A 13,834-nucleotide genomic window follows, 5' to 3' on the forward strand; every position below is an offset into this window, starting at 1 on the left:
CCCAGTTCTCTGTTCCCATTCCTAGTTCTTGCTCCATTCCCATTCCTTGCCCCATTCCCAGTTCCCTGCTCCATTCCCAGTTCCCTGCTCCATTCCTAGTTCCTGTTCCTAGTTCCTTGCTCCCATTCCTGTTCCCATTCCTAGTTCCCATTCCCCATTCCCACTCCCAGTTCCCATCCCTATTCCCGTTCCCGTTCCCCATCCCCATTCTCGTTCCCCATTCCCACTCCCATTCCCAGTCCCATTTCCCATCCCCATCCCTGTTCCCGTTCCCGCCCCGCTGACGCTGCCGTGTCCCCGCAGCAATGTGGTGGAGAAGTGTGTGACGCACGCGTCGCGCACGGAGCGGGCCATGCTCATCGACGAGGTGTGCACCATGAACGACGGCCCCCACAGTGCCTTATACACCATGATGAAGGATCAGTACGCCAACTACGTGGTGCAGAAGATGATCGACGTGGCAGAGCCAGCCCAGAGGAAGATTGTCATGCACAAGGTGGGCACTGGGGCTGGGGAGGGACAGCCTGGCACTGCTGGGCGTGCAGGGAAGTGATGGCAGAGGGCTTGGAGTGTTTCAGTGGCTGGGAGGTGGAAATTACGGAAGGGTTTGGGTGGGAAGGGACCTCAAAACTCATCCTGCTCCACCCCAGGGCCACCTCCCCCTGTGCCAGGTGCTCCAGCCTGGCCTTGGGCACTGCCAGGGCTCCAGGGGCAGCCACAGCTGCTCTGGCAATTCCAGCCCAGCCCCTGCCCACCCTGCCAGGGAACAATTCCCAATTGCCAAGATCCCATCCAGCCCTGCCCTCTGGCACTGGCAGCCATACCCTGGCTCCTGTCCCTCCATCCTTGTCCCCAGTCCCTCTGCAGCTCTCCTGGAGCCCCTTCAGGCCCTGCAAGGGCTCTGAGCTCTGCCTGGAGCCTTCTCCTCTCCAGGGGAGCACCCCAAGCTCTCCCAGCCTGGCTCCAGAGGGGCTCCAGCCCTGCACCAGCTCCAGGAATTCCTGGACTCTCTCCAGCAGCTCCAGATTGCTGATGTTGGGGTCCCAGGAACAATTCCATCCCAGTATCCCATCTGTCCCTGCCCTGTGTCCGAGTGCAGCCATTCCCTGTGTGCTGTCACTCCATTCCCGTGTCACAAATCCCTCTCCAGCTTTCTGGAGGAGTACGGAGCTGCCCTGGGCTGGAGCTGCAGCTGGCAGCAGTGCCCGTGTCCCAGTGACCCAGTTCTGCACCGAGCAGGCGCCGCGCTCCTGCCAGCCAGGCTGGGCCTGCGGCTCCTGGGGCTGGGGACATCGGAGTGACACCAGGAGCCACCCGGGCCTGGGGCTGTGTCCCCCATCTCTGTCCCTCTGTGTCCCTGGGGCTGTGTCCCTCTGTCCCTGTGGGTGGTGTCCCTGTGTCCCAGTGTGTCCCCCTGCCTGTGTCCTCCACCTGTGTCCCTGCAAGCTGTCCCTCTCTGTCCCTGTGGGTTGTGCTCCTGCTGCTTGTGTCCCTCTATGTGTCCTCCTGCCTGTGCTCCTCTGTCCCTGCTGCTTGTGTCCCTGTGTCCCTGTGGGCTGTGTCCACTGGGCTCTGTCCCTCTTGCTCTGTCCCTGTGGGCTGCGTCCCCCTGCCTGTGTTCCCGTGTCCCTGTGTCCCTCTGCCTGTATCACTCAAGCTGTGTCCCTATGGCCGTGTCCCTGATGGATCTGTCCCTCTGCCTGTCTGCTGTGGCTGTGTCCCTGTCCCTGTGCCTGTGTCCCTGCTGGGTGTGTCCCTGTGCCTGTGCCTGTGTCCCTGCTGGATGTGTCCCTGTGCCTGTGTCCCTGCTGGGTGTGTCCCTGTGCCTGTGCCTGTGTCCCTGCTGGATGAGTCCCTGTCCCTGTGCCTGTGTCCCTGCTGGATGTGTCCCTGTGCCTGTGACTGTGTCCCTGCTGGATGAGTCCCTGTCCCTGTGCCTGTGTCCCTGCTGGGTGTGTCCCTGTGCCTGTGTCCCTGCTGGATGAGTCCCTGTCCCTGTGCCTGTGTCCCTGCTGGATGTGTCCCTGTGCCTGTGCCTGTGTCCCTGCTGGATGTGTCCCTGTGCCTGTGCCTGTGTCCCTGCTGGGTGTGTCCCTGTCCCTGTGCCTGTGTCCCTGCTGGATCTGTCCCTGTGCCTGTGGCTGCCAGCCCCGCCTGTCCCTCCTTGTCCATCCAAGGCACTGGCCTTGCCTGGTGCCACCATGCTGTGGTGCCACCTCAGAGCCCACAGCCATTCATCAAATCCTGTTTCTCACTTTTAAATGAGTTTTGGTGTGACACTTCCCAGAATCCTGGGATCCCTCAGGCTGGAAAAGAACCCCAAGGCCACTAAGCGCAGCCTGTGCCCTGTCCCCGCCTTGTCCCCACAGAGCCCTGAGTGCCACCTCCAGGAATTCCTTGGACACCTTCAGGTTTGGGGACTCCAAACCTCCCTGGGCAGTTCCAATGCCTGACCAGCCTTTCCATGGTATCCCAAACTCCCGTGGTTTAGCATTGCCCTGCAGTGTGTGAGTGCACAGCCATCCCAGGAGCTCAGATTTGTCCAGAATGAAGGCATTTGGAATGAAATCCACCTTGCTGCCATTCCCTGTGCCTGCTGCTCCAGGGGCGGAGCCCTGGAACAGGGAATATCTTCATTTTCCTGCTTTTAAAGGTCACATTTGCAGGGCTGCAGAATGGCAGTGGATGGAGGATAACAGGCTTTAGGTGGGGGTGGGGCTGAGGGGATTTTAATTTCCTTCAGTGACATTTGTTGGGGTTACTTGATGAAAAAGGCCAGGTACAGCCAGAGAAGTGAAATCCTGACTGACCCAGGCATGGAAAAGCTGAGATTTATTTATTTTGAATAATGTCAGGTATTCAAATGCTAATGAAGTTTTTTTTTTTTTAATTATATTTAAGCATCCTTGACTAAACCAGACTGATTTTTGTGTAAGCAGTGGGAATTCGTGTGAGGGAGCTGCTTTGACCTCCACATGCACGGAATCAACACAAACAGCTGGAATAATCCTCAGGGATGTTAATTGTTAGGTTTAGGAGCCACTCAGAGTCATTCCTTTAACCCCAAATCTGTTTTAGTGCACAAGAAATGCTAAAGATAATTAAATAAAGATATCTGGCAAGAGATACACCCAATTTATCTGTGGCAGCAGAAGGGCCCTGGAATTGTTAATCCATAACAGAGAGTTGTGTATTAAAAAAAAACCAAAACGAAAATTATTGTTCCTAACATTTCTTACTTTCTTTTTCCCATGGAGCAAAGCCTTTGGATAAAATGCAAATTAGATTATCAGTGGGGCTGTCAAAAATAGCTCAGGGTTGACAGCTAAGTGGGCCTGAGTGAATGTGATTTCAGCTGTGATCCCAGGCTGCAGGAAAGCCTGGAAAAATGGAGCCAGGGGCTGTGGGAATGGCTGCTGGTTGTGGAAAACAGCAGCTTGGGATGGGGTTAAAATGGGATTTTATTTAAGTTTTTATTTTAAAAAATAAAAATTGAGAAGTGATTTTAACAGTTGTGTCAGTAAAGGGAGAAAGTGAAAGGGATGAAGCTGGAGAGAGAAGGAATGGTTGGAATTGGAGCTTCTCTCTCCTGCTGGGAATGGGGAGCCAGGTTGGATTTGTGCTTTGGGAATGGGGTCCCTGCAGTGGAACAGGAAGGTGAGGGACTGGAGGCTGAGCTGCTGAGCCAGGAGCAGTTGGAGATGGGGGGTCCCTGGTTAGGGGCAGTGGTGGGATGTGGGCAGCCTTGGAGCAGGGAATGCTGCACATCCACTTGGAGAGGAGAAAATGCTGAAATCACGGAATCCTGGAATGCTTTGGGTTGGAGAACCCTTAAATCCCACCCAGTGCCACCCCTGCCATGGCAGGGACACCTCCCACTGTGCCAGGTGCTCCAGCCTGGCCTTGGGCACTGCCAGGGCTCCAGGGGCAGCCACAGCTGCTCTGGCAATTCCAGCCCAGCCCCTGCCCACCCTGACAGCCAGGAATTCCTTCCCAATATCCCATCTGACCCTTCCCAGGCAGTGGGAATCCATTTAATCCAAAGCCCCAGTGCAGAATCCCACTGGGAATTGGGGAACACGGCCTGGATTCCAGGAATTGTGTGATGCTGATGCCTTGTGCAGGCTGCCCTAGGGCAGAGACTGGACAGAGCTAAAGAATAAAGCAGGGATTTATTAAAAGGATCTCCTCCATGGATCCACCTTGGGCAGCACCAGAGCCCAGCCAGGGCTGCACCCAAGATGAACCAAAATGGTCCCAAAATGCACGGCCGGGCACGGGGTCTGTCACTTTGATCAGTTCTGCTCCATTTGCATCTTGCAGTTCATTGTCCCATTCCAGCCCAGCCCCTGCAGTCCCATCCTTATTTTTCTCTCTCCAGCCCACGGTGTTTGTGCTCTTGGGCTGAGATTTGGATCATTTGTCCTTGGTGCCCAGCTGGAGCAGGAATTGTTTTGTCTCCCTGCTCTGTGCACAGAGCTCACCATCCCCTGATACAAATCCCAGACCCGCACACCAAAGCAGAACCTGAAAAATACAAAATCCAAACCTGAGGCATCAGTGCCAGGCAAGACCTCTGGGGTCTGGGGGAGTTGGTTTGACCCAAGGGATTGGTGTGACCCCACTCAGGTTCCTAAATCCTGAGGGGGGCAGGAAAGGGGGAAGAGCTGGAGCTCTGCTTTTCATGGAATGTTGAATTGGAATTTGGAGCTTCAGTGTGGGAGCAGGACACAGGGGAGGGTTAGAGCTGTGCTTCTCATGGAATTGAAGCCTCAGTCCAGGGGCAGGACATGGGGAAGGGTTGGAGCTGTGCTGTTCATGGAATTGGAGCTGCAATCTAGGGGCAGGACACGGGGAAGAGCTGGGGCTGTGCTTCTCATGGAATATTTAGTTGCAGTTTGGAGCTTCACTGTGGGACCAGGATACAGGGAAGGCTTGGAGGAGAGCTGTTCATGGAATGTTGAATTGGAATTTGGAGTTTCACTGCAGGAGCAGGACACAGGGAAGGGTTGGAGCTGTGGTTTTAAAGGAATTGGAGCTGCAATCCAGGACCAGGACACAGGGAAGGATTGGAGCTGTGCTGTTCATGGAATCGGAGCCTCAATCCAAGGCCAGGACGCAGGGCAGAGCTGGGGCTGCGCTGTTCATGGAATGTTGAATTGGAATTTGGAGCTTCACTGCAGGAGCAGGACACTGGGAAGGGCTGGAGCTGTGCTGGAGGGCTGGGATGGAGAGCAGAGGAAGGGGCATTTTTCATGGCTTTATTTCTGTCTTCTTAAATCCCATTTTTTTGCTGCTTTTCCTCAGATCCGGCCCCACATCGCCACGCTGCGCAAGTACACCTACGGCAAGCACATCCTGGCCAAGCTGGAGAAGTACTACATGAAAAATGGGGTGGATTTGGGGCCCATCTGTGGCCCCCCCAATGGCATCATCTGAGCAGGGGCTGCTCCAGAGGCACTCCAGGAATCCACCAGGAATCCAGCCCAGAACCCACCCACACCACCCGCCACGGTTGCTATAAAAACACAAACAAACAAAACCCACAAAAAAAAAACAACAAGCAAAGAAAAGCAGAAAAAAAAAAAAAAAAAAAAAAGAGAAGCCTTTGTAAATTTCTTTAATTTTATTATGCATAACATGTACTAATTATTTTTTTTAATTAACTAATTGCCCTGCTGTTTTACTGGTGTATAGAATTCTTGTACATAGGTCTCAGATGTACATGGAAGGCCACATTTTTGTTCACTGTTGTATCTATATTCCAAATGTGGAGACTTTCAGGGTGGTTGGTTCGAAGACAACAAACAAAACAGGAAAAAAACCCTGTTTTTAATTCATCCTTTTTTGCAAATACCTTTTTTTTAGGGTTTTTTTTTTCCTCCTTTTAGCCCAAAAATCAGCAAGAAGTTGGAATTTTAGTTCAGTGACACCACTGGTAGAAATACTAAAAAGAGAAAAATGCAACTTGCTAAAGTTTGGTTTTTAAACAAAGACACCAAAATTCCGGTTTTGGGACTTTTTAATGGCTTTATTTTATTTTATTTGTGACTGACATGCTGAAGGAGGGAGCTTAGCTGGCATTTTGAGAAAACACCCAGAGATGATCTAAAAGTGGAGGATTTTTGGGGTTTTTTATGCCCACTCCTCTGTTCACCTGGAGAGACACAATTTGATTATTTAGCATGAGGAAAAACAAAAAAATCCAACTCGGCTTTGGTCTTGCTTCTATAAATATATAGTGTATACTTGGTGTAGACTTTACATATATAAAAATTTGTAGTATTTTCTTGTTTTGATGTCTGATCTGTATCTATAATGTACCCTAGTAGTGGAACATACTTCTGACTGTACAATTGTACATTTGTAAACCTCTGTAATGTAAATGTGGAGAAGTTTGAATCGACATAAAACCCGTTTTTTGGTAAGAAAACAGGAAAAAAAAAAGAATTTAGCAAAACCTGTGCATTTCAGTGTATATTCACACCTTTTATGGTCGTAGCATATAGTGTTGTATATTGTAAATTGTAATTTCAACCAGAAGTAAATTTTTTCTTTTGAAGGAAATGTTCTCTTTATACAGCCTAGTTAATGTTTAAAAACAAAAAAGGAAGAAAAATAAACTGCTTGGTTTTATTTGTCACCTAGTTGGACGGTAGAGATCCTTTCTAAATGTTCTACAGACCTGATTCAGTTCCAAATAGTGTTTTTTTGAATCTTACAAAGTAATGTTTTGCTTCTTTTGTGACAGTAAGAAACAGAAAGTGCAAAAGTACAGCCCCTTCCTAGTTTTCCTTACAATCAGAGCCCCTTTTCACCTTGTAAAGTGTGAATCACCTCCCCCTTTTTTGTACAGAAGATGAACTGTATTTTGCATTTTGTCTACTTGTAAGTGAATGTAACATACTGTCAATTTTCCTCGTTTGAATATAGAATTGTAACACTACACGGTGTACATTTACAGAGCCTTGTGTATATTTCCAATGAACTTTTTTGCAAGCACACTTGTAACCATATGTGTATAATTAACAAACCTGTGTATGCTTCTGCCTGGGCGACTATTTTTTGTAACTCTTGTGTAGATTGTCTCTAAACAACGTGTGATCTTTATTTTGAAAAATACAGAACTTTGGAATCTGGCTCGGGGTTTCATGGAATTGTTTGTTGGAGTTTGGAGCCTCCATCCAGGGGACAAGGGGAAGAGCTGGAGCTCTGCTTGTCATGGAGTGTTAAATTGGAATTTGGAGCAGGGGCAGGACACAGGGAAGAGCTGGAGCTGTATTTTTCATGGAATTGGAGCTGCAATCCAGGGGCAGGACGCAGGGAAGGGTTGGAGCTGTGCTGTTCATGGAATTGGAGCCTCAGTCCAGGGGCAGGACATGGGGAAGAGCTGGGGCTCTGCTTTTCATGGAATGTTCAGTTGGAGTTTGTAGCTTCGCTGTTGGGAGCAGGACATAGGGAGAGCTTAGAGAAGTTCTGTTCATGAGAGGTTGAATTGGAATTTGGAGCTTCAGTGTGGGAGCAGGACACAGGGAAGAACTTGGAGCTCTGCTTTTTATGAGTGTTGAATTGGAGTTTTAGAGCTTCATTCCAAGGGCAGAAGCAGGACACAGGGAAGGTGTTGGAGCTGTGCTGTTCTTGGAATTGGAGTTGCAATGCAGGGCCAGGACGTGGGGAAGAGCTGGGACTGCTGTTCATGGAATGTTATGTTGGAATTTGAAGCTTCAGTTTGGGAGCAGGACACGGAAGGCTTGGAGGAGAGCTGTTCATGGAATGTTGAATTGGAATTTGCAGCTTCAGTTTGGGAGCAGGACACAGGGAAGAGCTGGGGCTCTGCTTTTCATGGAATGTTGAATTTGAGTTAGGAGTTTCAGTGTGGGAGCAGGAGCAGGACACAGGGAAGATCTGGAGTTGTGCTGGAGGGCTGGGATGGGCAGCAGGAGAAGGGGCGTTTTCAATGACTGTTTCTGTCTCTGTGAGTCTGACGTGCTGAAGGAGGGAGCTGAGCTGGCATTTTTTGGGGGTGGAAACACCCAGAGATGATTTCAAAGTGCCGGACTTGGGGCCCATCCTGAAGAGGCTCCATGGGCACAGGGATGGGGAATTCTTCTGAGACCCCACCTGCAGAGCTGTCCCAGCCCTGGAGCCCCAAAATCAAGGATTTGGAGGTGCTGGAGAGAGCCCAGAGGAGCCCACGGAGCTGCTGCAGGGCTGGAGCCCCTCTGGAGCCAGGCTGGGAGAGCTGGGGGTGCTCCCCTGGAGAGGAGAAGGCTCCAGGCAGAGCTCAGAGCCCTTGCAGGGCCTGAAGGGGCTCCAGGAGAGCTGCAGAGGGACTGGGGACAAGGATGGAGGGACAGGAGCCAGGGAATGGCTGCCAGTGCCAGAGGGCAGGGCTGGATGGGATCTTGGCAATTGGGAATTCATTCCTTGGTGCTTCTCCAGGCTGCTCCATGGAGCTGATGGCTCTACCCCCACCCACCCCTGCTGTCCCCATGATGTCCTGGTCTCCCTTATTCCCCCAATTCCTTATTTAGGAAGATCCAGCTCCCCATTTCTTTCCCTGTGTGAACAGAACCCCAAAATCAGCCTCTCCTTCCCACCAGTTTCCCCATTTGCAGCATCCAGGACCTTCCCTATCCCTAACTGTGCTTTGCTGCATTTAAAATCCCTTTTCCAGAGGGACATTTGGAGAATGCTGATGAATCTGGGAACTTGTGGAGGCAGGGTCACGTGTGGCCAAGTGATGGAGGGCAAGAAAACGCCCATTTTACAGGAAACTACTTATTTTGGCTTAGCACGTGGAAGGGGTGGGTTTGAAGCCTGGACTCTTCCCACATCCCATTCCCACCCCTCAGCAGGGCCAGCACCCCTGGGACCCCACTCTGGGGTTGATCTGGGAACCTGCACTGGGATTGATCTGGGATCCCCACACCAGGACTGATTTGGGACCCCACACTGGAATTGATCTCTTCCCACAGTGGGATTGATCGGTTCCCACCCTGGGATTGATCTGGGATCCTGCACTGGGACTTATCTGTTCCCACACAGGGATTGATCTGGGATCCTGTACTGGCATTGATCTGGGATCCTGTACTGGCATTGATCTGGGACTCACACTGGGATTGATCTGTTCCCACACTGAGATTTATCTGGAACCCCCACACTGGCATCGATCTGGGAACCTGTACTGGGACTGATCTGGGACTGTCAGTCCTCATACTGGGACTGACATTTTCCCACCTCGTTGGTGTTAAATTCAGCAGATTTGGGTTTTGACTCAGTTCGTGCCCAGCGTTTGAGGCCACCCCGTGTCCCAGCATGGCCACCAGGGCCACGGGCACTCGAACTTTGGGGTTTCAGAGCTCTTTGGGTGTCCCTGATCTCTTCACCACCTCATTTACCTGGTGGTGCCTGTGGAGCTCAGTCAGCTGCAGGTCTGGGGACAAACATGGTGAAAAGGGAGGAGAGAAATCTTTTAGAATGTTTAATTCAGCACTGAGCGTTCCATTCCGGCTGCAGAGGAAGGGAGCGTGCCCAGGCTCTGTGTTTGTTCCCCGGAATCCTGCGGGTCCGGGGCCAGCCCTGGCACCGCTCCCACCCCGGGGAGTTCGGGAATGGGATCGGAGCTGCTGGCCCTGTGGGGGACAGAGGGGACACGGCCGGGAAGGACACGGGGGCTCCGTGCTGGCCTTGCCTCGTCCCTTCTGAGCGCGGCTGGTGATTGCCGCTGGAGAAGGGATCTGAAGGGATCTGTCACCCCAACCAGGACCTGTCACCTGAGCCAGACCTGTCCCCTCAGCCGGGATCCCCTGTGCCACCCCCTGTCCCATCGCACTGCCCAGACCCGAGGGGACACGAAGGGACGGAGCTGCCGCTGTCACCGCGGCCGGGGGGGGACAAGGCCCCGCTGGCAGCGGCCCCCGCCCGCCCCCAGCTCCTCCTGTGGGGTCCCACAAAGCCCCCCCGCCCTTCAGGGGCCACCCCTGGGGTGCCACCGCTCGCTGGGGACCGGCGGGGACCCTGCGGCCCTGGCCCGGTCCCTGCAGGGGCGGCGGCGGCCACGGCGGGGCGGTGCAGGCCCAGCGACGGGCCCGGGCTGGGCGGGGCCTGTGTGGGGACAGCAGAGGCCTGTGGGGTCAGCGGAGCCCGTGTGGGGACAGCGGAGCCCGTGTGGGGACAGCGGAGTCCGTGTGGGGACAGCGGAGCCCGTGTGGGGACAGCGGAGCCCGTGTGGGGACAGCGGAGCCCGTGTGGGGACAGCGGAGTCCGTGTGGGGACAGCGGAGTCCGTGTGGGGACAGCGGAGCCCTGTGGGGACAGCGGAGCCCTGTGGGGACAGCGGAGCCTGTGTGGGGACAGCGGAGTCCGTGTGGGGACAGCGGAGCCCTGTGGGGACAGTGGAGCCTGTGTGGGGACAGCGGAGGCCGTGTGGGGTCAGCGGAGCCCGTGTGGGGTCAGCGGAGCCCGTGTGGGGACAGCGGAGCCCGTGTGGGGACACCCCGGCACCGGGACCCTCTGTGTGGGGACAGCGGCCCTGCCTGGGGACACCTCCCTGCCTGGGGACAGCAGCCCTGCCTGGGGACACGCCGGAACTGGGACCTCTCCTGGGGACACCCCGGCACCAGGACCCTCTGTGTTGTGTCAACAGCTCTGTCTGGGGACATCCCCGATACCGGGACCCCGTCCCTGGGAACCCCCAGCACCGGCGGCCCCTGCTCCACGATCCCCCCTGCATGGCACCCACCTGTGTCCCCGGGACCCCCCTTCCTTGTGACACCCCCGCCTCGGTGTCCCCGGTGTCCCTGAGCCCCCCGGTGTCCCCGGGACTCCCCCACCCCAGAGCCACCTCCTGGCCCCGGGCCCCCCATGGCCCCAGGGACACCCCGGACCCCCTCTCTGGGACCCCCCCTGCTCCGGGGCCACCCCACTGTCCCGGGGATCCCCCCACTCTGGGACTCCTCCTGGTGTCCCTGGGATGCCCCCGGGACCCCCTTTCACCCCCTGCCCCGGGGACCCCTCCCCACCTTTCCCTGGCTTTTGCCCCCCCTTCCCACTTCTCACTCCTTCTATAAATGCACTTAAAAATTTTAATTTGGATTCTGCTAATTACAGGACAATTGAAACCCAATGGATTCACTCAGGTCGGGGTCCCCAGAGCCCCCCGATGTTTCCCACTCCCCCCGGGTGTTCCCTGAGCTCCCAGTCCCGGGGCAGTGCGAGGATCCTCAGGGGGATTTGTGGGGAGCCGAGTCCTGGCTCCCCCAGCCCGAGGGGTTCAGCCCCATTTTTGGCTGAATTTTGTTGATTTTCCCTCCTTTGTCCCAGTAACCCCCCTGCCATCCCCCCCGAGCCCCTCCCGGGCTGTATTTTGGGGGTAAATGAGGCGATTTAGGGGAGTTCGGGTCTATTTTAAGGCCCCTGACAGGAAAGGAGGAATTCCACGGGTGGAAGTGGCTCATTCCCATCCCATCCCAGCTCGCCCACAGCCTCACCGCCCCCAGGGGTGACCAAAGCCCCAAATTCAGAGCGGAGGCGCTCCCGGGACACCCGGCAGGTGTGACGGTGTCACCGTCATGGTCCCGCCCTCTGACCCCACCGCCATCCCGGCTTCTGAGCGGGGAAACTGAGGCTGGTTCAGCTGTCGGCCCGGGAGTGGCTCCCGGAATGCCCGAAGGTTTTCCCTCCATCCATCCCTGGGTACCCCCCTGGTGTCCCAAACATCACCTGGGGCTCCCCCATCTAATCCTGGGTGCCCCCAGACCCTCCCACCTCCCCCTGGATCTCCCCGATCTGCCCCAGATTCCCCCACACACTCTGAGCTGCCCCCAGTTTGCCCCAGTGCGCTCCTTCACCCATCCCAGTGCACCCCATCTGCCCCAGCTCCTTCCACCTCCCCAGACCCCTCCCCATCTGTCCCTGCTCGCCCTCCAGTCTGCTCCAGGTGCCCCCTTCCCATCAGGCTCCCCCCATTTAACCCACACTTACCTAATCTACCCCAATCCCCCCTTGTGCCCCCTAGTTCTCCCCTCCCAAGGTCCCCCAGTCTGCCCCAGACCCCTCCCAGATGTGCCCGTGGCCTCCCTCATCCCCCCCACGTCACCCCCCATGTATCCCCGACTCCCCAACCTGCCCTAGACACCTCCCACGTCCCCCCACGCTCCTCCCCATCCTCCCAATTTTCCCAGACCCCCCTCCATCTGTCCCCCAAGTTCTCCCCATCTACCCCAGGTCCCCCCCATCGCTCCCAAGTCCCCCCAAGCTCCCCCCACCCACCCCAGGACCCCTCAATCCACGCCAGCCCCCTCGGTCCCCCCAGGCTCCTCCCCCGTCCCCTCCCGCTGTCCCCGGGCCGTGCCGTGCGGGGCCGTGCGGGGCCGTGCGGGCCGGGGCGGGGCGGCGGCGGCGCGGGGTGGGCGCGGCGGGGCCGGGAGGGCGGCGCGGCGGCGGCGGCGGCCCCGCACCCAGCGCCCGCACCCACCGCCCGCCTCCCGCGGGCGGCGGCAACAAAGGCCCTTCCCCGCCCCGCCGCCGCCTCCCGCCGCCTCCCGCCGCCGCCGGCAGCGTCCTTGCGGCAGGAAGATGCCCGGGAGGTGCGCCGCCGGCGCCCGGGGGCTGCGGAGCCTGCCGCTGCTGCTGCTGCTGCTGCTCAGCGCCCGCGCCGCGCTGGTGAGTGCGGGGGCACCGGCGGGGGGCACGGCCGGGGGGCACCGGCACCGCCAGGGGGGCGGCGGGGACCGGCACCGAGCGGGGGGTGAGGGGGGGGATCGGCACCGGCACCGGGAGGGGGCGGCGGGGACCGGTGCAGGGCGGGGGTCAGCGGGCACCGGCACCGGGAGGGGTCAGCAGGGACCGGCACCGGCACCGGGAGAGGTCAGCAGGGACCGGCACCGGCAGCGGGGACCGGCAGCGGGCGGCACCGGCCCCGCGGATGAGCTGCCGTGAGCAGGGGGGTGGGACCGGCCCCGGCATCGCGCGTAGATCGGTACCGCGGGGAACGGGGGTGTGTGCGGTGGCCCCGGTACCGTGCACGGGCCGGCCCCGGGCAGAGGCATCGGTCCGGAACCGGCCTCGGTACCGTGCGTGGATCGGCAGCGGGCGGGGGGCGTGGGGCCGGCAGCGGTACCGGGGGCACCGGCACCGTGCGGGGTCTGGCAGCGGCAGCGGGCGGGGGGCGGCACCCCCGGGGACCGGGACCCGGCTGGTGGGGTCCCCCAGCTCCCGAGGGGCTCCGCTCCCCGCACCCTGCCCCGTGGCCGCCCCTCGGTGCCCGCAGAGCCCTCCGAGCCCAGCAGGCGCTGCTCCCGGGGCTGTCCCCTCCCCTGCGACCCCCCGGGCGGTGCCGGGCAGGGTGGCGGCCGCGGGGAGGGGGCTGCGGGCAGCTGCCGTTTGAAGGTCGTAGCGAAACACGCCTTAAAAACCACCCTGAGGGGCGGAGAGGGAGGAACCCCCCTGCTGCTGCTGCCGGGGGCAGCGGGAACTTGTCCCCCCCGTCCTTCCCCTCCGCTGCCCTCCCCTGGTGCATCCCCAGCCCCGGTGGGGCGGGGGGCGGCAGACGCAGCCCGGGCTGCGCAGGCAGCGCCCGCTCTTCCCCCTCCGGGCGCCGGAGGAGAAGGGGCCGGGGGTGCTCGTGGCACTTCCAAAGCTGCTGCTCCCCCCGGGATTCGTGGATCCGAGGGATCCGAGCGATCCACGGGAGCCTCCCTGCCCCGCCTGCTCCCTGCCCCGAGCCCGGCGTTGCAGTTCGGGGGATTGGGGCGCTGCTTTTTGGGAGATGCTCTCCGGGAAGGAGCCCGAGGATGCTTTTCCCTCCCAGCCCGGGAGCAACGGGAGAGGGT

The 13,834-nt window shown here is 57.8% G+C and overlaps 2 protein-coding genes across 2 annotated transcripts in view; both read left to right on the top strand.

The window, feature by feature from the left end:
• PUM1 (pumilio RNA binding family member 1) overlaps nt 1-7,139 on the top strand; it is an 84,503-nt gene extending 77,364 nt beyond the window's left edge. The window contains 2 exon segments of the mRNA XM_030964370.1: nt 304-496; nt 5,308-7,139. Coding sequence (XP_030820230.1) covers nt 304-496; nt 5,308-5,439 — 325 coding nt within the window. The 3' untranslated portion in view covers nt 5,440-7,139.
• Nucleotides 7,140-12,578: 5,439 nt separating this feature from the next.
• The window catches only part of SDC3 (syndecan 3), a 50,900-nt gene continuing 49,644 nt past the window's right edge, over nt 12,579-13,834 (top strand). The window contains exon 1 of the mRNA XM_030964371.1: nt 12,579-12,937. Within this exon, the coding sequence (XP_030820231.1) occupies nt 12,579-12,937 (359 nt within the window). The remainder of the gene's footprint in view (nt 12,938-13,834) is intronic.

This window comes from Camarhynchus parvulus, chromosome 23, assembly GCF_901933205.1.
Source record: "Camarhynchus parvulus chromosome 23, STF_HiC, whole genome shotgun sequence".
Lineage (NCBI taxonomy): Eukaryota > Metazoa > Chordata > Aves > Passeriformes > Thraupidae > Camarhynchus > Camarhynchus parvulus.